General features: G+C 37.3%; 2 protein-coding genes across 2 annotated transcripts in view; one reads left to right on the top strand and one right to left on the bottom strand.

The window, feature by feature from the left end:
* LOC137386775 (zinc finger protein 271-like) overlaps positions 1–24,757 on the top strand; it is an 87,877-nt gene that overhangs the window by 23,925 nt on the left and 39,195 nt on the right. The window contains exon 10 of the mRNA XM_068072918.1: positions 2,612–4,041. Within this exon, the coding sequence (XP_067929019.1) occupies positions 2,612–4,041 (1,430 nt within the window). The remainder of the gene's footprint in view (positions 1–2,611; positions 4,042–24,757) is intronic.
* On the bottom strand, positions 394–1,677 carry LOC137387005 (uncharacterized). Its single transcript, XM_068073281.1, has 3 exons — positions 1,585–1,677; positions 791–1,044; positions 394–577 (listed from the first exon to the last, which is right to left on the bottom strand). The coding sequence occupies exons 1-3, from the start codon at positions 1,675–1,677 to the stop codon at positions 394–396; spliced, it is 531 nt and encodes a 176-aa protein (XP_067929382.1).

Raw genomic sequence — 24,757 nt, 5'->3', positions numbered from 1 at the left:
CTTTCACAGGATGACAGTGGGGACTTGGCTACCACAATTCTGAAATCGGGAGTACAGCTCAGGGAACTAAGTTGTGAGTGGATGGTGAGGGCTTACCACCATTACAATCTGGCGGAGCAGACTCAAATTCTCACCAATGGTTTCAAGGCTGCAGGGGTTTCTGATGCGGTCCGTGAAGGCCCCAAAGATGATGACCCATTCGCAAACTTGAATAGCAGTAGACCTAATGATATTCTTCCATGAATTGTTTCTTGGTCAACTCTACTGAAATTCTGGTTGTTTATTAATTGGTTAAGTAAATTTTGATTTTTGTTCTACTCGAAGATTATAATATAATTTAATAATATAATATATATAATATAATAAGTTTAAAATATGTTTATGTAAAAATAATTAATCTGAATCCGATAACACAATCAATTTTGAACTTTTTCTCCTCCTGGCTGTTATGGAGCTTTCTTCATCAGAACTTGATGCATGCCTTGTGAGGGATTTGGTAGGACCAGGAAGAATATGTGAGGCAGTGGCTTGCTTCTTATTCCAGTCTTCAATGGATGGCTGGAGCAGCTCTTTAATTCTGCAAAATTATATGTATCGTTTAAATTGAATGTCAAATTTACACCAGCCCCCCCCCACAGCCATAAAAATGCTAACTGTCAAATCGTCACGATAAAAACTTATTCACTGATAGTGTTATTTGCAACAAGTGGTTGGTCACGATTAAGGCAGGGGTAATATTGCATTATCATTGGGAATAGACAATAATTGAGTTTCCTTCACAGTCACTGACCTATCCAAGTATTGTTTGATTGTGTGACTGGTGCACACTTTGATGGTAATCTCCAGCCCACCAAGGAGGATTGGAGATTTCTTTATGGTAGTAGAATGCATAAAACATTCCACCAGTCCACCATGTTTCACAAAATACGTCATATGACGTGAAATCTCCCGTGGCAGATGACCAACCGTTCTGAGACACCCATTAACTTGGGTCTTCACTCCAATGGCAAATGGATCTATCCCATTGTTTGATTCTAGCTCTACCTGTAAATAACAACACCATGAGCATGTGATAATGATCATGTGAAAAACACAAATATTGTTGTTACTATGTATGTTTGTGGTCAATGATTATTTTTTTACTTTTTATGTCAAGTTGTCTTGACAGTTGAGTTTAGTGAAAATAATCATTTATCACTTCACATCGAGCCCAGACTGATAAAAAAGTACAACTGAGCAGCATTTCACTTTCTGGTTGTGATTGGTGCATCTATGTAACGACTAGGCTGTCTACACCCATCTGATCTGGTAACTAACAAGTCTACTTGCCAACACCTATGTTTTATCACCTGTAGGAGCTGATTAGTTATACAAGTATTTTATGAGCTTTGGAAACTTATTGCTAGAAAGTTAAGGAAACTAATGGTGATTTTCTGAAATCTGTTTAATATGGTGTTTGATAAATTTTTGCAATAAATTAAATTATTTTTGTTCATCGATTAAATCAAATCACTATCCGTTTCCTTAACAAAAAAAAACTCCATGAGTAATTGCCTTCCTTCTCTGCTATTTTTAATAACATACTGTCAAAACGTCTTCCATGTCTGGAGTCCAGAATTCTCGGTAAACATGGAATCCTCTCAGCCCGCAAGTGAACTCAAAACGAGCCATGGCCATCGCTTGCTATAAATACTTGAGATCTAATATCGGTACCATATCGGTCACGACGGAAAGGACCGAGACGTCATTGATAGTCCAAGAAACAAATGGCAGCAAGCGATCACGTTGAATTATCGATTTCTGACATACATTTATACCTGCGGGTTACAAATACAAACTAGTCGCAAATATAAAAAACTTTTTTTACTAGAGGACCGGACCTGAGGAATCTAATTTGTTTGTTTCATTGTATTTATTTTCACATCACTATATTTTCGCACTCATCAGAGCTGCGAAATTAAGTTGCAGCGAAATTTTACTCTGTGTGCTACTCACGAAACTAAATACTAGCGAAATATAAGTGTCCTAGGGTATTCATTAAAGATATCTAGACTTGATTATCACATAAAAATCATTTGTACCAAAACACATGTAGAGGCTGCTATTATTACTTTAAGGTATCATAAATGTTGCTGTTGTTGCATTTAACCAGATTGGTCCAGAAATAGCGACATGGTGAAATTTAGTCATCCAAAATAATCCTTCATAATTAATGTTTTGCATCTGATGGTTGGTTTTGATAATATCAGTAAGTTTCAATGCTTGCTGCCGATCTTAAACCATATGTTGGAAATGTACCACAAAATAGATATTTATGGGATAAATACTCCAAAATATTATTTTGTATTACTTGTAAGGATTAGACGACAATTTCGTAACATGACAATACTTGTGTGTGTCTGCGTGTGTGTGTGTGGTACTACAGAGCCAGTGTGCCACAGAAATGTTAAAATAATATTCAGCATCCAGGTTCTTGTTTTCTTGGCATTGAGTGCAAAAGAAACTGTACCAACTTCATTGAGCTGCTGCTTCAAGACAGAAGTCATTATTTTCTTGTAACCTTCAAAAGAGATTTTGCATGGTACTATGAGTAAGCATTTTTGCATTGTAGGGGAGTTTTGGGGACCAAAATTCTTTCAAAGATACCAAAATGTTCTATCAAAAAGATCATCATGTAAGAGCACTGTAAAGACAAAAAGAAAAGTTCCCGCCAAAAAGAAATTATTTCAATGTAAGATGTGTAATGGTAGGTTTACTCATCGCAGTCATCTAACAATTCATATGAGGACTCACACTGGAAAGAAGCCACTGCAATGTGAGATGTGCAGTAGAAGGTTTGCTGACCGCAGTGCTCTAACAATTCACACAAGAACTCACACTGGAGAGAAGCCATTTCAATGTGAGACTTGCAGTAGCAAGTTTGTTCAGCGTGGTCAACTAACAGTTCACATGAGGACTCACACTGGAGAGAAGCCATTTCAATGTGAGATGTGCAGTAGAAGGTTTGCTGATCGCAGTGCTCTAACAATTCACACAAGAACTCACACTGGAGAGAAACCATTTCAATGTGAGACTTGCAGTAGCAAGTTTGTTCAGCGTGGTCAACTAACAGTTCACATGAGGACTCACACTGGAGAGAAGCCATTTCAATGTGAAATATGCAGCCGCGGGTTTGCTCGAAGCGGTGTTCTAACAACTCACATGAGGACTCACACTGGAGAGAAGCCACATCAATGCGAGATGTGCAGTAAAAGATTTGCTCATCGCAGTTCTATAATACGTCACATGGCTTCTCATACTGGAGAAAAGCCATTTCAATGTGAGATATGCGACAAGAGCTTCCCTCAGCAAAGCAATCTCACAAGCCACTTGCTAATTCACACTGGAGTGAAACCATTTCAATGTGAGATGTGCAGCAAGAGCTTTTTTCATCGCGGTAGTCTAACAATACATTTAAGGACTCATACTGGGGAGAAGCCATTCCAATGTATGATATGTAGCAGGAGCTTTCTTCGGGGCGGCGATCTCAAATCTCACTTGAAGACTCACACTGGAGAGAAGCCATTCCAGTGTGAGATGTGTAGTAGCAAGTTTGCTCATCGCAGCGGTCTAACAAAACACATGAGCACTCACACTGGAGGGAAGCCATGTCAATGTGAGATTTGCAGTAGCAGGTTCGCTCACCACGGAGATGTAACAGTTCACATAAAGACTGACACTGAAGAGAAGCCATTTCAATGTATGATATGCAGCAAAAGATTTTCTCGGCCCCAGAATCTCAAAAGTCACATGAGGACTCATACTGGAGAGAAGCAATTTCTATGTGAGATGTGCAATAAAAGGTTTTTTGACCGCAGTCATCTAACAATTCACATTAGAACTCACACTGGGGAGAAACCATTTCAGTGTGAGATTTGCAGTAGCAAGTTTGCTCACCGCGGTCAACTAACAGTCCACATGAGGACTCACACTGGAGAGAAGCCATTTCAATGTGAGGTGTGCAGCAGGAGCTTTAGTCAGGGCAGTAGTCTTGTAAAACACATGAGGACTCATACTAGAAAGAAGCCATCCTAGTACTACTAAGATTTGCAATAGCATATGTACTCAACATTGTCAATTGAGAAGTTACAGGAGAACTAACACCAGAAAAATACCATTCCAATGCAAGATGTGCATCTGTAAGTTTTCTCATCACATGGATCTAAGAGACTACATGAGAACTCACGCTTAAGAAAACCCATATCAGTGTAAGATGTGCAGTAGTAGGTGCACTCAGCACAGTCAACCAACAAGCCGTATAACGACTCATACCGGATAGAAACCATTCTGATCCAAGATTTGCTGTGGTAGCTTCACTCATCGCTTCATACTTTGGAGAACCGTTTCATTGTAAACCATGTGACTGTACATCTCGGTATATATTTTAATGCACACATATACACTGATTATACTTTGTAAAAATCATATAGTTGTGTGATCACATCAGTTGCATTTTGATTGATGATTAAATTAACTATTTGTAAAAAGTGTATTATTTTATTTGCTAGGAATAAATTGTTCAATGAATGACAAGCTTTGGTTCTGTCTGGTTGAACCAAATTGAACATGATTGATGACTGGGTATTAGCACTTGTGCTGATTCTCTTGAAAAAAGCCTCCAACATCGAAAACACCAATCTAATTCTGTCGCCAAATATTTTAGCAAAGCCTTAGTCTTTGTACTGCATGAACATTTTTACTTCATACATTGTAATAGTTCACACAACAGCCAAGTGCACAAAATAAAGATTGCCGACTCCCACAAAATGCTGACCAAAAACACCTGCCATGATTTTCAATTATGTTTAAGTTGCCCGTTTATTGAACTATATTATCTAAAATATGTGTGTTAAAAATTATTATTAATAAAAGTATAGCATGTGCCACTAAGTTTTAAGCCTTCAGATAATAGCTAATTTTCATGGGCAACTCACTCCACAGGATGCAGTCTTTGAGGAATCTGATTATATATTGCCATTGTTATTACAATTCATCTTCCATGAACCTATCATTGGCTTTAATTTATACCAGTAACAGCAAAGGCCCATAGCTTACTCTGTCTTCCGTGCTTATGTTGTCAGTTTTGTGGCTCAAAAATCAGTGGAGTGTTATGACTTATACTCATTGATAAGCTACAGTTTTACATGACATTATCAAAATATGAAGCTTTTCATATTAGGAGAAGCAACTATATACGCTGTAGTACCAGAACTATTACTCTGATTGTTTCAATAGGTATCAACTCCTTGAGTTGTCTTTACAAACATATTAGTAACTATGACTATGAGAGACTAAAACTTGTCAACATATTCACCTCTTGTCAAAGGCTATCTTAGACACTTGAGGGATATCATAAACACCACCAGGTAGGACAAGATTACAAATGTTGAATTCTTACAACAGGCAGGCATATCATCAATGGCTGACATCCATATTAAAATAGTCTGATATGTTTGGGTCATGTACACAATATTGAGCAAGATTGGCTTCCATGTTAACTATTATAGTCACATTTATGTGATGGTAAAAAAAATTGAGGAAGGCCCAGACCCCACTATAAAGATGTAGCTAAGAGAAATTTAACAATGAGGCAAATAAATACAAACTCATTGCAGACGACTGCTTGTAGTCGAGCTGATTATCTGTTATCATATAAAAGGAACAACTATAGTTTTAATTACCTCAACTGACTGTAAGAAAAAGATAGAGTTGTCTGTGTACCTGATAATCCCTGGCCAGGTTGGTCTTAAAACACTGGATAGTTGCAACACTTTCTGTTTTAGAAAGATGTATAAACATTTGTGTCCTCTGATAGGTGATGGCAACAATTTCAGCATATCATTGTACGAGTACAGCGTACTCTCAGGATATGATTAATCCGATATATGGTTTTTTCACCTTACGAAGTTGAACATGGTGAGATTTTCACATCACCTTATGAATTCAATTGAACTCGCCGGAGTTCAAATTTGGCAGTCGGAGTGCTTATTACGTACATCAAAATAATAAAGACGCTGAAATTCAGTTCGCCGAAAACATTTTCACAACGTTCAGAAGAGACATGACTGACTTTTATCAGGTCGACATTCCACATGGGAATTTTTGTGAAAAGTGCGTGTTTGAGCAAATCTAGCAAATTTCTAGCGTTAAACTCTATTTATATATATAGATTTATCAAAGTATGTGGATATGTGTGTCCCTCCAGCTATAGCTATTAAAATCTAGGAACCAAGAACCTGTACTGGAGAAGAGGGAATCTCGAACCTTACCGTTCAACAGTCTGACGCCGTACCCATTAGGCCAGAGAGATTGACTTGTTATCTAGCTGATATATGCCTTTATATGGGAGCAAATATTCAACGGCTTTGAGTACTTCACAGGGTGATTGCGTAAATAAGTGATTGTCGTTACTAATCTTACTAAATTTTCTGGTTTTGTTGGCCTATTTTAAATACCCGGGCAATGCCGGGAAGCCCAGCTAGTTTTACTATAAACTTTTATTCAGCATACGTATATAACTACAAGTATCTATGTTCAATTCGTTGCTATGGAATCTGAGACCAATACAAACGTTATAAGATGGAGGAGAATTATGACAACAAAGTTGGAGGTCATAAGTAAATAGGAAGAAGGTTCTCATATTGTTAATATTGCCAAGAAATATGATTGCAATCAATTACCAATTGATATTATCATTATTAAAAACAAGAAATTCGTTAAAGCAAACACAAGAAGGGGCTTAAGACAAACGACTTGAAGGAGATTACGGCCTCTCATGAGATCAGCATTAAAAAAAAGCAACCATTTAGTAGTGGCAAGGAAGCAGGAGACACAGAAAAACCTACATCGGTAGCAAAATTTCAAGTGTTTGATTTACTAGTGTGGACTGGTACATAAAAACAATACTGTACAATGTATGTATAATGTACATCATTGTATGTCATGTATATCATGATATACGAATGTATATTATTAATTTATCTTCTTTGTGTGGCGTGTTTTTCATGTTTTATTCACTTGATATTTTATGTTTCATTTATTTAATTTTGATTTTATCTGTAATTTTCTTGTTTAATCATGTCTTTGCAGTCGAGCCTGTTTTCTACGTCGTAAACACAAATCATCGTATGTATGTAACTCATATATAACTAACTACTCAAGATATAGTTGACCCATCCACAATACTTTCTAGAACTTGCTAAAGCTCTGCCTTCTAGGGTATAAATACGTACAAACTTATAGATGTATGGTTACATTAATTCTTGTGTACATTTCATACAAAACAAACTACTGTACAACCTTCCCTGGATCTTTTACAAGCATTAGCTCACTAGCTAGCAATGTTGTGCATTGCACCAGCATTTACACTGCACCAGTAATCATCATCCTCAATAAGTGATCAAGAAAGCTATTTTCTACATTGAACCAAATCTGCTTGCTTTCTTAGAGCACTCTCTGTACCAGCATGAAAGCTGTGTCTTCTGGGCCATTTCTGCTTTTCATGACCATGACGCGTTAAAATTTTTCTTTGAGGACCAGTCGAAATAAATAGACAGGATTAGACAACTTCTTTTAGCCTGCCAGAAAACTCTATTACAATTTAGCCTGACAATAAATTCTACTTCAAAAGTTTATTTTTCAAGTGTACCATAACCTAATTAGCATTGAGTCTTGGCCTCCTTTCTGCTTTACTTGCTACATGTACCGGCTCAAGTCACATTACTCCAAAGGTGTGTACGTACATCCTTTAAAGCAAATAAAAAAATTTTTTTTTGATGCCAGTGAATGGTCAAGTGTGCGAAAGGCCACTTTCGATAACTGCATCGCTCGGTCTTTCTTGTTGAATTAGATTGAAAAAGGTTTTAACCAGGCACACTAAATGTGAAAGAGAAGATAGCAACTGATGAAGAATAAAATTTTCATGATATAAAGTTAAAATTAAGTAAAGTAGTTAAAAAAAATACTAAAACTTAGTTTTAAGGGTGAGTTTAGTAGGTTAAACTTATTTGAAGTGAACTGTGAGTTTATGTTATTCATACATTTTAAAGGTAAGAACTTTTTACCGTATGGTACTGCACTTAGTACACACATTATGTTGTTGCATTTTACAGTGTTGCAGATCATAATCAGTAGGTGCACTTAATACAATGCAGCTACTGTAGGTAACTATAGTTACTAAAGTTAACATACTATTTTGTTACTAATTTTAATGTGTAAAGTATTTTTATAAACATTTGAACGATTTTTATCATTAAATTTTTATCTTTCATCGTATAATTACAAAGGTTTTTATACCCCTACATACGATTTTTTTCACCATATGATGCCAACCTTTGAACGGATCAACATCAAATCCCGAGGGTGCATTGTAATCTTTGTACGTTTTATAACTATATGGAGTAACTATTACCTCATCCATCGTTCTTTGTTTTACGCACTGCAGCAATAACCAAACTCACATGCATTATTGTAAATTCTATGAAATGAAAACATTAAAAAGTTTCCTATAGTCACTATTTTCAGGACATGTTTTTTACTATTTTTTAAACTTTACGTTCCTTTTCTAATTTGTCTTAGCTCCAGCTCCTCTAAGGGCTTGTAGTATTTTTTGGAGACCTATGGGCTGAGTCTCCTTCATCGTCATCTTGTCACATGTGGTAGGAGCATATCTCTTCTGTCTCATCTTTCCATTACTCCTCAGGCACTTCTGGACTAATTGCTCTCCTGGCAAAATTTTTCTGACCAGTGGGTTGGAGTATTTTTCCCATTGTGGAATCGATTCAGGGTCTCAGTGCAACCAGTAGTCAGCACCACTATTGCAATCTTTTGCAGTTTCTCTGATTTTGTGGCTTTTGACTAGAGCAGTCGGTACGGGCGTGTTCCTGTCTTCCACATCTCCAAGCATTGGAAGGGTTTTTTCTTTGTGGCCTCCTTAAGCCGAGGCTTTTTGATGTAGTTCCAAACCAGTTTCGTCATCTTTTGTATGGGCAGGGCCAGCTGGCTGATGATCTGGTCCAGCGCTACCGCAGTAATCTTAGCCTGTTTGTCGTCCCCCGACCTGATGGCTGTTAACTATTATTTCTCAAGTTTAGCCTGGAGAAACACTTTCCTGGCTTAGACCATGTTGGTCAATAATGGCATTGGAGCCGCCGACAAGTGACGCTGCAAGCTCGAGTGATTCACAATACTGCAATCCGGCTCCTTGACCATTTCTGCTCCGTAAGTTTCCAGCAAGTCCTAGTAGGCCACTCGTACTAGCCATTCTATATAAAAAGCATGTTCTCAGAGGATAGTGGCTGTGGCTTTCCTCAGGGTACTCAGTTGGCACCAAACCTGTTTTGGGAAGAGGCGGAACTGAGCTCGTAATGTGTTGAACAGGGCTCCCTCTTAGTCAGCTTGATCAAAGCTATCTATTTTCTCAGAGCTTCTCTAAAGTGGAGTAGGCTGGCAGCTAAAGGCCAGCGGCTTTGTCCAGTTAATGAAGTACTCCACGTCTTCTGAGCCACAGTACTAAGATGACTCAAACTGGTGAGCCCAGGGCACCACCATCGTCATCTCCAGTATCTCAGCCAGACAGTCTGTAATGTGTAGCCAGCCTGTTGCCAACCATTAGGAGAGTACTTCTCAGACCCTTGGAGGCAGGCTACCCTTAGAGCAGCTAAAGTAATCCACAATCAGGAAACGGTCTCGCCTTGGAGCACTTGTTTTCTCTGGAGTTCTTTCCTTACTATCGCTAGGATAGCATTGGTTAGAATATCCAGAGATCTGTTGCTGCCGGTGAAGTTTAAATCCGTGATCTTACTGCTGTCCCCAGTTTAGAGGACCCGACAGAGTTTCTCTATTTGCTCCACAAGGAAACAAACCTCTCCAGCGCAAGGCAATAAATAGATAGTTCATAAATATATAATGATACATTCAAGGGTAGTGTGCATGCAATTAACTGCATAGAAGGAGCCTTCTAGGTGCTCCGGTCATCACTGCTTCCACAGCTTTTTTTATATATTTTATTTTTGCTTAATCTATTAGCGGATAGACAATAAAATTGTATCTCTATCAGTTTCTCATTTGAAGAAGCTTGCCGTTTTGATTAAAGTTGATCAGCTTTGGATTTTATTCAAACTAAATTTTGTTGAAACACTTTTTCAACTTCATTTTTTCATCTGTTTGTTTGTTGGTCTTTTTACCATTTTTGTATTAGTGCTTCTTGAGTACATTGTTGCTAACCTCTTGGGTTTACCTAACTAATAATATATACTAACTGATTGGAGGTACATTGTTGGTGAACATGGCTGATTATATTAACTTATTCAATAAGGATAGATAGACCTGAGTACCATACAAAAAATTCTTTACACCGATGTCTGTTGTTACTTGGCTGTATCAAGACTGGTTGTTGTAGTATAAGGTAAGAAGTGCACAGAAGTATGAACATATTGAAATTTAGCCATCAAAAATAGTCCTTCATAATAAATGTTTTACATCAGATGGTTGGTCTTGATAATATAAGTATGTTTTGATATTGTTCGCTAAACTTAGACCATGTGTTTGAATTGTTACCAAAATTGGACATTTATGAGATGAGCACTCTAAACAATCATATTTTACTACTTGAAGTGTTTAAATGACACTTTTGTGAAATAACAATATTTGTGTGTGGTACTACAGTGTCTGTGTGCCACAAAACTGTTGAAATGACCAATGCTGTTAAAATGTTAACTATTACAAGTACTTCACCTTAAAGTTACCGTAAAACCTCTAACTGAAAGCCATGGCACTCTATTTTCCAATCTTTTTTCTATAGTGGCGGTAAGTTGGAGGCGGCGTTCAAATAAAGGCTGGTGGTCTATTTTTTAAATGGCTTTTCAAAGTTTTCCGAACAACTCTCGTCAGAATTACTGGCGAAGCGAATGTCGCCTATATTTTTCTCACTTTTTTGTGGAGCGATATTAAACCGCTTGGATGCAATAAATCTGCTAACTTACCTCTAAATTGTCAAACATATATTAATAAATGTGCATTGGGAAATCGAAAAATATCTCTACCAGCTGACATCTATTGCTTGCTATTGACCTGTGATGATATTGTAGCCTGTGTCTTTCTTTGCAATCTGTTGGCATTTTCAATTTTTATTTCATTGTAAATTTGAAAACATATTTTTATTTTATATCTGTACTGAAAATTGTTGAACAAAAGTTCACTGCACTCACTGATATGTTTGCTACAGTTTGCAGCCAAAAATAGCTTTTTAGGTGCAATAGAAGTGGAGTTATGAGTATCGATCCATTGTAAGCCCTGTTCAGATAGCCACAAGGAGGCTATTAAATAAGTCATAAGGTCATAAGTTATACAGTAATAATTTATCAAATGATACAAATATGTATTCATGAACAAGTGACATAAATGAATCATACTTATGTTTCATGCAGAAACCCAAAATAATGTTTTTAAAACAAAAATGTTTCCTTCGTTTGCTCAGATAGCTGTGTTCTGATTGTTGTTTTTGGTAGCATGAATAGCTTCTAGTTGTTCAATACTTTCCACAGTATCTTCAGGCCTCAACTTTTTTTCTGTATTGCTGAACTAGTCGATATTAGCGTTCAAACGATTTTTTGGTAGAGCAAAACATTCACGCGCTGCATTTAGCACTAATGCAATGCGTAAAAGTATGCTCGGTAAGCGTAACTTTTATTCCAGAATTTGCGAACTATTAGGACCAGGTTAACCAAAGAGCTGTTATTAGCCTGAGACAGTTAGTAATTATTTCTATGGCGTTGCTTTCGAAGTTCCATCTACTATCGTAATTTTAAACCGTTTTTTTCATAAATGTACATGTACTTCGAAGTATCAGGACCGCGTTAAACATGGAAGTACTATTAGCCTGAGACCCTTATTGATTATTTCTATGGCATTGCTTTCAAAGTTTTGAAAAAATTGAAAAGCTTTAGAATGGAACAACAAGAGGGTTAACTGTTATTGATATAAACAATTCATTATTAATACGATTCTGTGGACACTATTCTTCTGATCAGTTGATATTATGGGCTCGTAAAGATCAAATAATGTCAAAGTTGTGGTCAAATAGAAGTGGCGTTCAATTAGAGGTTTTACCGTGTATATTTTTACTTCATCTCAATTACTCTGGGTGATTATAGGATGATGCCTCATTTTGGGTAACTATATAAAGGCAGCATGGCATTTAGATGAAGGAAAATATTTAGAAATGGCACTAACAGAAGTGCATTTGTCTTGCTTTCACACAATGACTATCTTCAGCAAGGACATCTGAATTTACATGTCGGTTTCCTAAACAATAGCTTCCTTTTGCTCCTTTAATTAGAAGTTTTTTTGTTTCTAAAACAAGTCCCTCTTTTAATCTCAAAACAATTGCTAGCCAATTACTCTTAACTATCACTTCAACTTAAAACTATATGTTTTTACCTTGTCACAATCATTCTTCATCATCCACTCTATTTGCACTAATAGACTGGAAGGGGATTATGAGTTTAATGTTATACCAGTTTCATTTAAGGTCAAACACTTATGCTGTTGTTTGCACTTCTGTTGTCAGTCCTGAGGCTAAAACACTTGACCAATGTGTTACGACTTAAACTCACTGATAAGTTAGTTTATACGATGATATAGCAAGACTAAGCTGTCCAAATTAGAAGCGAAGAAGAAACTATATTTGTTGCTGTGAGAGGACAATTGCTATTATAGTTGCAACAGATATCAAGTTTTGCAGTTGTTTTGTGAGCATATTATTAACCATGGCCATCTTAAGAGAAAGTACAACTTATAAACATGTTCACTAATCCTCAAAGGCTATCAAGTTAAAAGTAGATAGCAGTAGCGCTTGACGTTGGAGTTCTCCGTCCACCATCTTCTGAGAAGATATATATATATATATATATATATATATATATATATATATATATATATATGATGAGTATGGCCTTAATAATGGCCTATGTGATGAGTATGGCCTTAATAAACCACAACACTGGTGGGAAGCTCCTAGTAAGGTCAATGAAAATGACCGGGCTAAGATCCTCAGGGACTTCTACATCCAAACTGACAAGCATGTCCTAGCAAACCAACCAGATATAGTGGTAGTAGACAAGGAGAACAAGAGGGCTACTATAATAGATATAGCAGTACCCAATGACTACAATATAGCCAGCAAAAAAAAAAGAAAAGGTAGAGAAATATCTCCCTCTTGGAGAAGAAATTGAAAAATGCTGGAATGTAAGAACAACTGTAATCCCAGTAGTCATTGGGGCACTGGGCGCAATAACACCGGCGCATAAAATGTGGCTTGCCCAAATACCAACAGCAATCAACTCAGGTGAGTTGCAGAAAAGTGCGCTATTGGGAACAGCTAAGATCTTGAGGCGCGTGCTCAAACTCCCAGGTCTCTGGTAGGAGACCCGAGTTAGAGCAGAATTTACCACCCATACGGGGTATCCGGGGTGAGGAAACAATTTTATATATATATATATGTGTGTGTATATGTATGCCGTAAAACCTCTAGTTGAATGCCACCTCTCTTTGAATGCCACCTCTCTTTGAATGCCACCTCTATTTGACTGCCACTACAAGAGAAGGGTTAAAAAATAGAGCACCACCCTCTATTTAAACGCCACCTACATTTGACCGCCACTTTGACTAGCTTTAATCTTTATAAACCCATAATATCAAATGATCAATAGAAAAGTGTTCTTAATATCGTATTAATAATGAATCGTTTACATTATTAACAATCGGTTTTCTCGTTGTCCATCTTCAAAGCTTTTCGCTTTTTTTCATTAAAGCTTTGAAATCAATACTGTAGAAATAATTAATAACAGTTTCAGGCTAATAGTAGTTCCTTGTTTAACGCAGTTTCAGTACTTTAAAGAGCATGCATATAAAAATGGTTTGCAAGTTTTGAGCCAAAATTTACGTTTAGCGAGCAAACTTTAACGCGTTGCATTTGGGCTAAATGCAGCGCGTAAAAATTTTGCTCTGCGTAAAGATTTTTTTGGACCCTAGTATCGACTAGTTCAACAGTGTAGAGAAAGAGTTGAGACTAGAAGATATTGTAAAAAGTATTGGATAACTAGAAGATGTTCATTCTACCGAGCAAATGATATCCGAGCAAACGATAGAAATATTTGTTTTAAAAATATTAACTTTTGTTTCTGCATGTTATACAAGTATGGTTCATTTCGTTGATGTCACTTGTTCATGAATACATATTTGTATCCTTTGGTAAATTATTATTCTATAAATTGTAAATTTATAGCCTGTTTTTAATAGCATTCTTGCTGCTAACCTAACACGGCTTACAATGAATTGATACTCATAAATCCACTTCTATCGCACATAAAAAATAGTTTTGTCTGCAAACTTTAGCAAACATATCAATGAGCGTTTTATGCAACATCATTAAATTTATATATATATATATATTTCTCAAAGTTGGTCACATGTGTATTCGTCATTTTGATTGTCCAGCTATAGCTATTAAAATTTTGGTAGCAAAATTCTGTGTTATGATGGATTTGAACTCATGACGAATGCATCAACAAGTTTCATATTCACATGCTTTACCACTGAGCTAAAAAGCTTATCAATTAGAGGTGGTTTCGTATACAGTATACTCCATGCGCATGCTAATTATTTTAGCCTGGCGCCTACGCGTTATGATGCCCTGTTTAGTAAAAGTTTGTGATCTAAGTATATGCAACGCGATGCTTCTTCATCTTTTTTTGTTGAGGCAAACTTGTTCGGCCCACGAAATCAACAATAATGTATCTCGAACTTGAAATTTGTCTATTAGTCTACCAATTATATGCGTTATTAAAAGATACACATCACTGCACTCGCCACAGCAAGTTATCCGTATGCGTTATTCTGTATATCTGGTAACCAATATAATAAACATGATTCGCTAACGTAAATATTAAAATTTGGTTTTAAAGTTTAAAGTTTACTAAAATACATACTAAAACTTCCTTCAAGTATGTGTTTAATAAATTAAATTCATTTAAGTTTAATTCAACGTTTAGGTTGCACGTCTGTCTTGAAGGTAAGAACTCTCCACGTAGTACATTGTAATGTTCTATTTTGCAAATCGTAACCACAAAATGCACTAAAGTCATTGTAGATAACTATAGTTGCTAAGGTTAACATAGTATTTTGGCACTATTTTTAATGATGTTGATTTTTACCAGGAAGTGATTGCATCGGATAATGGCTATGGGTTCCTATACCACTCCATGTACGTCTATAGCCTACAATATTTTCGCATGCCAATTTTTCCATGTACGTCTATAGCCTACGATATTTTTGCGTGCCAATTTTTGCATGCCAACACTGAAATAAACTGAAATCATATAATTGTATACCACATAATTTTTGATTGTAATCGTAGTGAAATAGAATATATTTAGCCATTACTCTCTAATGAGTTCACATTTACATTTAAACACCTTTACATTTTTATTTTCCTTCTAAGTTATTTCAACAAAACACTTCTTTCAAGTTATGGAACTTTAAACTTTCAGTTGTTTAAAAACCTTCACAGTTGTTTTATTTATTTTTAATTTAGTTGTCGTGCACAAAACCTTTTCCTCGTAATATGAAGTTTGAAAGTTACAGTTGTTTGACCTAGTTTGAAAACCTTTACAGTTACTTTTATTTTTTGACAAAATTATTACTTTTAAGTTGTGACAAAACATTTCTCTCATGATGTGTAGTGTGAAAGTTAGAATGGCAAATGTTGTGATATGTTAAATACAAATCAATTTTCTGTCCAAAGACTTTTATTACCCAGGGAAGGCCGGGTAGCACAGCTAGTATAGATATAAGATAAAAATTAGTTTTTAAATTTATTAAGAAATAAAAATTGAAAATGCCAACAAATTGCAAAGGACACCGGCTATAATATCATTGCAGGCCAATTGCAAGCAGTGGACATCAACTGGTAGAGATATTTCATGATGCATATTTATTAAGATATCTTTGACAAGTTGGAGGTAAGTTAGCAGATTTAATGCATCCAAAAGGTTTAATATCGTTCTACCGGAAAAAAAAGCATACTATGAGTGACATTCGTTTTGTCCGTAATAGTGCTAAATTTATTTTCCGAAAATTCTGACGAGCCTTTTAAAAAATACAATGCCAGCTTTTATTTGAACGCCACGTGACCGCCACTATAGAGGAGGGTTGAACAATAGATCGCCATGGCGTTCAGTTAGAGGTTTTCCGGTATATATACTCATGCAAAAATCTAGATTGTCCTGCAAGAAAGGTGGTTTTCCTGATATATAACAATTGTAAAAAGTGGGCAATCAATGGGTAAATTGGACAGTGTTTATGGGGAGCTGTCCCATTTATTGTGGGAATAAGTTTAATCAACCATACCGCTTTCTGTTTCTTATATATACATACATGTATCATTTCTGCCAGATCACTCAGTTGGAATTTGTTTCTCTGCCATATAAATATATTTAATCTGCAGTTTTGGATAGTTTTCAGTTTAATACGTACATAACATAACCCCTTTTTGGTAATTCTTTTAGCATTATCATAATAACTTGCTTCTGCCATGTTATGTTATTTTAAAATTTTCTGTATTTTACTTGGCTGCTTATTAATATATGGCTAAGACTATTTTTCTGAGAGCATGCCATTCACAATGCTACAACTGATGTAGGAACACAGACTGTTCAAACCTTTGAGCACTTATTATTAGCTCAGCTTGATGCAACAACACAGACAGTTGTAACATTTGTATTATTAGCTCAGCAAGTTCAATAAACTGAATTTTTACAGATGCAGGCTTTGCATTAATACTTCATAGCACCGTCAACTACGGTTAACTGTGTTAATCTAAAAACGCACATTAAACATTTTTTGTATCAATTGAATGCTTAGCAGCAGCTCGATTTTTACCCAGCCATCAAAACATACATTTACTTCAGAAACGCAAGCCAGACTTTCATAAACAAGCTTCAATTTTTATACGTTTCAGATATGAAACCTATGAAAATTGAAGATCCAGTAAGCTCTAGGCAATATTACAAAAGGCTTGTGCTTTTAATAGAATTTCAAAAGGGTTATCTTGCTATAAATTGAAAAAAAAACATTAGAATCAGCTTGTAAGTGTTATATTATGGGATTTGTTAGGCTCAAGCTATATTGGTGTCTGAGCTCAAGGCAGTACAGGTGGTCTTGGTAATTACGGTGAGTGCATAAAGCTGGATAAAGCTAGTGGGTAAAGCTAGTAAATAAGCTAGTGTAAGGCAGTATAGGGGAGGATATAAGGCAGTGTAACGAAAGACAGAGGCTTCTTCTTCATCTTCGCATCAGTACATGTGAGTACATTGATTTATACAACATGGTGCAGTTGACAAAATTCTGATTTTTTTTCTTTTTGTGTTATCATTAGCGAACATTCTTCTGGTTACGGGTTTAGTTTAACGGTTGATTAGACCCTTTCACGGGCGTGCAGGTGAGGTGACGTGAGGTAGGGTGGTTTTGTGAGGTGTTGTAGCGGTGAAGTAGCGGTGTTGGTGAGGTGTAAATATTTATCACGTATTCGGAGGTGAGAATTACATTAATTTTATACGAGTGGGGTAGAGTAAATTGTGGCGAGAGATATATTGTGTTGGGTAGAGATGGAGAGTGGTTTTCCGAAGCTGGTGTTTAGTGAGCACGGTGATGGGTCGTGGGAGAGATTTATAGAGGAGATGAATTTGTGTATTGAGAGTGCTGTCGAGAGGAGAGGTTATGTAAATGATGAAGATGGCAATAGAGTACCTATTATGAGAGGTAGAGCTAGGTTGGTGCCACTATTGAGCACAGTGGTAGAGAAGTATTGAGGGGTGCAGGATTTAACGTAGATAGTGTAAATTCTACTTATCAAGGGGCAGTGGAGGTTTTGCAGGATTATTATGGTAGACAAGAGAGTATGTTCGTAAAGGGGCATAAGTTTCTGACGGTTAGGCAGGCACTTGGAGAAAGTGATAAAGAATATTTACAACGGGTAGAGAGTTTGAGCAGACATGCAGAGGTGACTAACAATAATGATAGGGTAAGGTTTGCCCTTATAGTGGCGGTTAACGGGTTGAGAGATAGAGAAGTAAGCAGAGATCTAATGAAGAATGCCAATCTTACTTGGGCATTATTGCAGGAGGCATTGAGGGCTTGTGAAATGGCCAACAACTTGGATAGGTTTTTGAGAAATGAGGGTAGAAGTACCGATTTAAAGAGTGAGGTTAAGAGAGAAGTAGAAAAGATATCAGAGTTTGATCGTCGAGTGCAGTATGGGAGTAATGATAGAGATAGAAGTTATGATTCAGCAGGTAGATCTTCCCCTAGGGGTAGCCTTAAGAGTAGTAGAGGGTATTATGGTAGTGAGGAGCACGATACTAGTAGATATGGGACAAGAGGCCGGGAGTATAACAAGGACAGTGACAGTAGGAAGTATAGAGATAATAGCAGGGAGAGGCATGTCTCTAGATATAGAGCAAGGAGTAGAGAAGGCAGTGAAAATAGAGTATGCTACAATTGCAAACGTAGTGGCCATGAGATGAGGAGTTGTCCCTCCATTAAATGTTTTTGTTGTGGACAGCGAGGACATGTATCTCGTTATTGTAGGGATAGGAGAGATGTAGGTTATGACAGGCGAGGTGGTAGCAGGAGGTCAGGAGACAGTCGGGATAATAGCTATGAGCGATATGGTGTCAGGGATAGTAGTAGGGAGAGGTACAGGGGCCGAGAAAGCCCCCGTGAGATGAGAGACAAGTTGAGTAGATACAGGGACAATAGTATAGGTAGGCTTGAGGGGGACCGGTACAAGGAGAGGCACGAGACGAGTCGGTATGATGAAAGGTACCGGGATAATAGTAAGGGCAGAAGTGTTAGATTCTCTGGTTTGAGGGATAAATATGAAAATGACAGTTGACTAGGCCAGAGAATTGTGCAGTATTTAGAAGTTAATGGAGTAAATGTAGAGTTTACGTTTGATACTGGAGCTGAGGTGTCAATATTAACCGAGGCAACAGCCAATAAGTTGAACTAATGATTAAAAAAACTGTCGACAGTTTTGGAAACTGCTGATGGTAGTGAGTTAAGTGGTTGGAAGTGTAATAGTTCATTTGGAAAGTAAAGACAGGCATATGGATGCTGAAGTTCATGTGGTGAAAGGATTGAGAACAAACTTCTTGGGCATAACTGAGTTGAAGCAGCTTAAATTATTTGCTGTTGTAAACGCGTTATGCAAAAGTAAGTTTGAGTCTGTAAGGGAGTGTAGAAGTATTAAGCCAGTTAAGCCGTTTCCGTCGAGAACCATTATTGCTGGGTCAAGTTATGTTTCAGATGATGTCAAGTTGCAAAACCTGACAAATAAGTCCGACAAAGAGAGCGAAGTTAAGAAAGGTCACACAGGTCAAGATTGGTGAACTTGTAAAACCAAGGGAGTGAAGAGTAGCGAATACGTAGAAATTGGTAGTCAACGGGGGACAGCCCAAGGCAACAGAGATGTGCAAGTGTTTATGGGGTATGATAGAGAACACAGTCACGATGAGGTAAGGGAAGGTGCTGAGAAAGTAGCTGAACCAGCGTCTGTAATGGAAAAGGTTTGCTCTTTTTTAGCCGAGGTATCCAGCAATGGAATGTTAGACAGAGAAGGTCATGAGAAAAAGGTAGCAGAGATTGAAAGAGAGGAAAGGGAAGTGCGGAGGAAGTCGAAGGAGAAATTGGCTAAGCTGAAAGCCAAACGGGAGACAGCAGCCGTAGAATTGGAAAATGTCAAGGCATTCGGGGTAGTGGTGCAGGAGTTAGCCGAGGTTCAGAAAAGAATTGCTGGTAGCAGACCTGCACTGGTTGCAGGTGAGGTCGAGCTAGATAGGTCTGGGCCTATGCCAACTTCCAGCTCTGTGGTGCCATCCCCTGTGCAGCCGGTTACGGCCCAGGTGGAGACCTCCCACAGGAAGCCTGTCGAGCCTGCCTCTTACTGGAGAGAGCGAGGTAAAGACGAAAGAGACGGAGATGAGGTTGAGGAGTCATTACTGACCCAACCAAAAGACTCTGGGCTAATCAGGGTTGGTGGAAGTAGTGTTGGAGACGTTGGTGGAAGTAGTGTTGGAGACGTTGGTGGAAGTAGTGTTGGAGACGTTGATGGAAGTAGTGTTGGTAGCGACAGTGGTCACGGTAAAAGTATTGGAAGCGGCGGAGGTCAGGGTGATGGAAAAGCCAGTGCAGACTGGCAATGGAGCTGGCAGTAGCGAGAAGAGTACTTTTGACGGTGGCACAGGGTCAGACAAGCCAGAGGCATAGCCTATAGAGACTGCCCTAACAGAGTCAGGTAACGAGCAACACAAGTAAGGTAAGTTACTATGTCTGCTTGTTGGTAGTGATGGAGTGGCCCAAAACAAAGAGAAAAAAAAGAAAGGGCATGTTGTATTATGGGATTTGTTGGTGTATATTGGTATATTGGTGTCTGAGCTCAAGGCAGTACAGGTGGTCTTGGTAATTACGGTGAGTGCATAAAGCTGGATAAAGCTAGTGGGTAAAGCTATTAGATAAGCTAGTGTAAGGCAGTATAGGAGAGGATATAAGGCAGTGTAACGAAAGACAGAGGCTTCTTCTTCAGCTTTGTTATATGGGTTTCTAGGTAATTTGATTTACTTGAATACCACACTAACATCAATGATTAATAACCACAAGTTCTACTTCAATCTAGACTATGCTTGTTGTGGTTAATTAGGCTAGGTAAGCCTAATTGTTTATTCAATGGTTGCTAATAGTATGAGTATGGAACTTGACTCAGATCTTTGTGCAAGTCTCAACTATGTTAACTCTCAGATGTTTGGTATAGCAATCAAAATATCTTTTATTATTATGAACCAAAGCCTAATACACAAGTAGCAAAATGCTAAAATATAAGGTAGATAGCAATCAATGAAACTAAGTGAAATAATCTCTTACGCCAACAGCTGTATCTGCCCTTAAGCTCGGCTTGTACGTCTACAAGTTGTCACTGTCAAAAGAGGATGAGCTACTAGAAATTGTTAGCTTTTATAGGCATTCAGGATAGCCTGAGGACGGTACGTATAATGTTCGTATTATATCTTTGTGTTGTAGGAGCAAGTCCATTGGAGGGAACGCTGTCTCTGAGCCGTCATCTGATTAGCGCTATATCTGTGTCTTGAAACTGGGATTGCATAACATTGATTGGCACTGTGTTATGTAATGGAAAAGTGCTGACTCAGGGTAAGCTCAGTTATCTTTGGTTGTGCTTGGTCATGGTTGGTAGATGTAATTGTATTCCAAATTCCTTTGGCGGTGTTGACGTGGTGTTGACGCAGCAGTTTCAAGATTGATGTTTAATCTTTTAATGTCTCTTTACATTCCCTGCTGGTATCTTGTTTTCGAAGTATTTCCATACAACATTTCTCCCGCTGTTAAAGAACGATATGTCCTCATATCGGTATTCCGTAGTAACGTTGCTGTTGGCGTAACGGTAGTAAAATAAGCAGAATATATAAAATGAAGTTATAAAATTATAGTTAGAATTAAGATGTTTAAAACCCATATACCCGAGTTAATAAAAAAAATTATATAATAATTCGTAAAACCAAAAACCATGAATAAATCCAAAACCATAAAGATGTTAAGAGCAAAGCATAATTTTTTTTTTAAAGCAATAAGGTATGTGTTAGTAGTAGAAGTAAATGGTTGTTAGTTTGCCTGGTGATATATGCGAGTGTCAATTGTCCTTTCGAGATCGCGTATTATTGTACTGGTGTTTGTATTGCGTCTCCCTTGGCAAAGTAAACGGGTCCTCCCGTATGTCGGTATGTATGGGTGGTTGTAAGCGGCGGGTAGTCATTGGTCTCATGGTCAGGAAAGAAAGCTAAATCTTGAAATAGAAACTTCACATAACATTGTAGTAAAAATTGGCGTGCCTTTTGGAATTCTAAAATCTCAAAATAAATATTATAATACGCATGACTCAGTTGTGTGTAAGAACTTTTTCATTCTCCAGTGCTGGAGCTACCTACAGAAAGAAATTCCAAGCATCTGTGTTCATCACTAACCTGTCTTATCCAAAAAAATAGAAAGTCATAATAGAAGTTAACAGTTTTAAATGAGTTCGTTTTCTGGTATGTGCCGTGTCTATTTCACAATAAAGTCTATCCTAAAAAATTCAAAAGTCAATTTTCATTACATGAAGTTAGCACGCCATTTATATCATACAGTGGCTACATTTAGTTTTTTTTTCAAGGTTAAATGAACGAATGAATGATGTGTTTGATCAAAGTAGGTAATCAATCAGCCACTATCTGAGATTAGAAAAAAAAACGATACGGCACGCTGTACCTGTCAAGGAAATATAGATGTTAGCATGTGGTGAGCATTATGAATGCAGTCAGTCGTTGTTATAAGTTATAAGTTGTCAGTTCAGTATCTTGTCTAAAATATGTCTAGAGTTATGTGTAGTCTGTGCACTATATTAGTATCTAGTTGAAAGTTTATACTCGAGTTTAAGTTTCTGATAGTAGTGTGCTTGTCTAAAAGTCAAGCTGATGTAACTTAATTATAACCGGTGTATTATTTTTGTTAGGCCTTATACGTATGTAAATGTTAGGTGTAATAACCTAGAGCTCTTGTGTATCTACAGTCACTAATATGTATAACTTCCCTGCAAACCGAAACAGTCAGAAGTTATAGATAGAATAAGTGTGAGCGTGTGACTGGATGAATCTGCAGAATTGCACGTACATAAGAAGTTGCCAATGTATAAATAGATCTATGCTTTCCCTGCAAACCGAAACAGTCAGAAAGGTAGATAAGGTAGTGAGTGTCCTAAGAAATGTGTGAAATTGTACGTGTATGAAGTTCTGATCTATGTTTGCCCTGGAGCGAAACAGTCAGAAGCATATAGTATAGTGGTAACAGTGCTCAGCTGTGAACTATGTATGTATAACTTCCCTGCAAACCGAAACAGTCAGAAGTTATAGGCACGCGGCTATAATTTCCCTGCAAACCGAAACAGTCAGAAATTATGAAAGGCACGCGGCTATGTAATTGTAATTTCCCTGCAAACCGAAACAGTCAGAAATTATGGACACTATGGCAATGTAAAGTGAAGGCGCGCGGCTTATTAAATTGTTTAAACAGATCTATGCTTTCCCTGCAAACCGAAACAGTCAGAAAAGTAGATAAAGGTATGTATAATTCCCCTGCAAACCGAAACAGTCAGAAATTATAAAATGAACGCGTATATGTAATTGTAATTTCCCTGCAAACCGAAACAGTCAGAAATTATGAATTAGTTGTTTTCTCCTAGGCAAATGTAAATCTGACCTCAGATTTTCTTAAAATAGATTAGGATCCTCAAGCCTATGAGTAGTATGTAAGTAGGTGGCCAATCCCAATATAGGCTGTAATTAAGCGCTGCGCAAGTATAATGAAGATGTTACGAAGGTTATGCTTTGGCTAAAAGATATACCTAGATTAGTCACCAAACCTCAGCTAACATGGACTTTGTAATTAGTCCCACAATAGATATGTTAATTATCTACCTGCCCAGTAGAATATAGTGACCAAAATAAAATATTCTAGATAGTCAAGCAACCAGATATGAATAGAGATGGAGATGTTAGATCTATGGTAAGCGCTACGAAATATTACGAAAGTGTTACGAAAGGTTATGCTTTGACTAAAAGATATACCTAGATTAGTCACCAAATCTCAGCTAACATGGACTTTGTAATTAGTCCCACAATAGATATGTTAATTATCTACCTGCCCAGTAGAATATAGTGACCAAAATAAAATATTCTAGATAGTCAAGCAACCAGATATGAATAGAGATGGAGATGTTAGATCTATGATAAGCGCTACGAAATATTATGAGAGTGTTACGAAAGATTTAAAAGCGTTTGAGGGATACCCACTTAGCTATGCGAAAGGTTGGTGACCGATAAGGCACCTCCACCAAAAATGTTATATGGGTTTCTAGGTAATTTGATTTACTTGAATACCACACTAACATCAATGATTAATAACCACAAGTTCTACTTCAATCTAGACTATGCTTGTTGTGGTTAATTAGGCTAGGTAAGCCTAATTGTTTATTCAATGGTTGCTAATAGTATGAGTATGGAACTTGACTCAGATCTTTGTGCAAGTCTCAACTATGTTAACTCTCAGATGTTTGGTATAGCAATCAAAATATCTTTTATTATTATGAACCAAAGCCTAATACACAAGTAGCAAAATTCTAAAATATAAGGTAGATAGCAATCAATGAAACTAAGTGAAATAATCTCTTACGCCAACAGCTGTATCTGCCCTTAAGCTCGGCTTGTACGTCTACAAGTTGTCACTGTCAAAAGAGAATGAGCTACTAGAAATTGTTAGCTTTTATAGGCATTCAGGATAGCCTGAGGACGGTACGTATAATGTTCGTATTATATCTTTGTGTTGTAGGAGCAAGTCCATTGGAGGGAACGCTGTCTCTGAGCCGTCATCTGATTAGCGCTATATCTGTGTCTTGAAACTGGGATTGCATAACATTGATTGGCACTGTGTTATGTAATGGAAAAGTGCTGACTCAGGGTAAGCTCAGTTATCTTTGGTTGTGCTTGGTCATGGTTGGTAGATGTAATTGTATTCCAAATTCCTTTGGCGGTGTTGACGTGGTGTTGACGCAGCAGTTTCA

Source organism: Watersipora subatra, chromosome 2 (assembly GCF_963576615.1).
Source record: "Watersipora subatra chromosome 2, tzWatSuba1.1, whole genome shotgun sequence".
In the NCBI taxonomy this organism is placed as follows: Eukaryota; Metazoa; Bryozoa; class Gymnolaemata; order Cheilostomatida; family Watersiporidae; genus Watersipora; species Watersipora subatra.
Note: the sequence above shows the minus strand (reverse complement) of the source record. Positions and strands in the feature narration are given on the sequence as shown.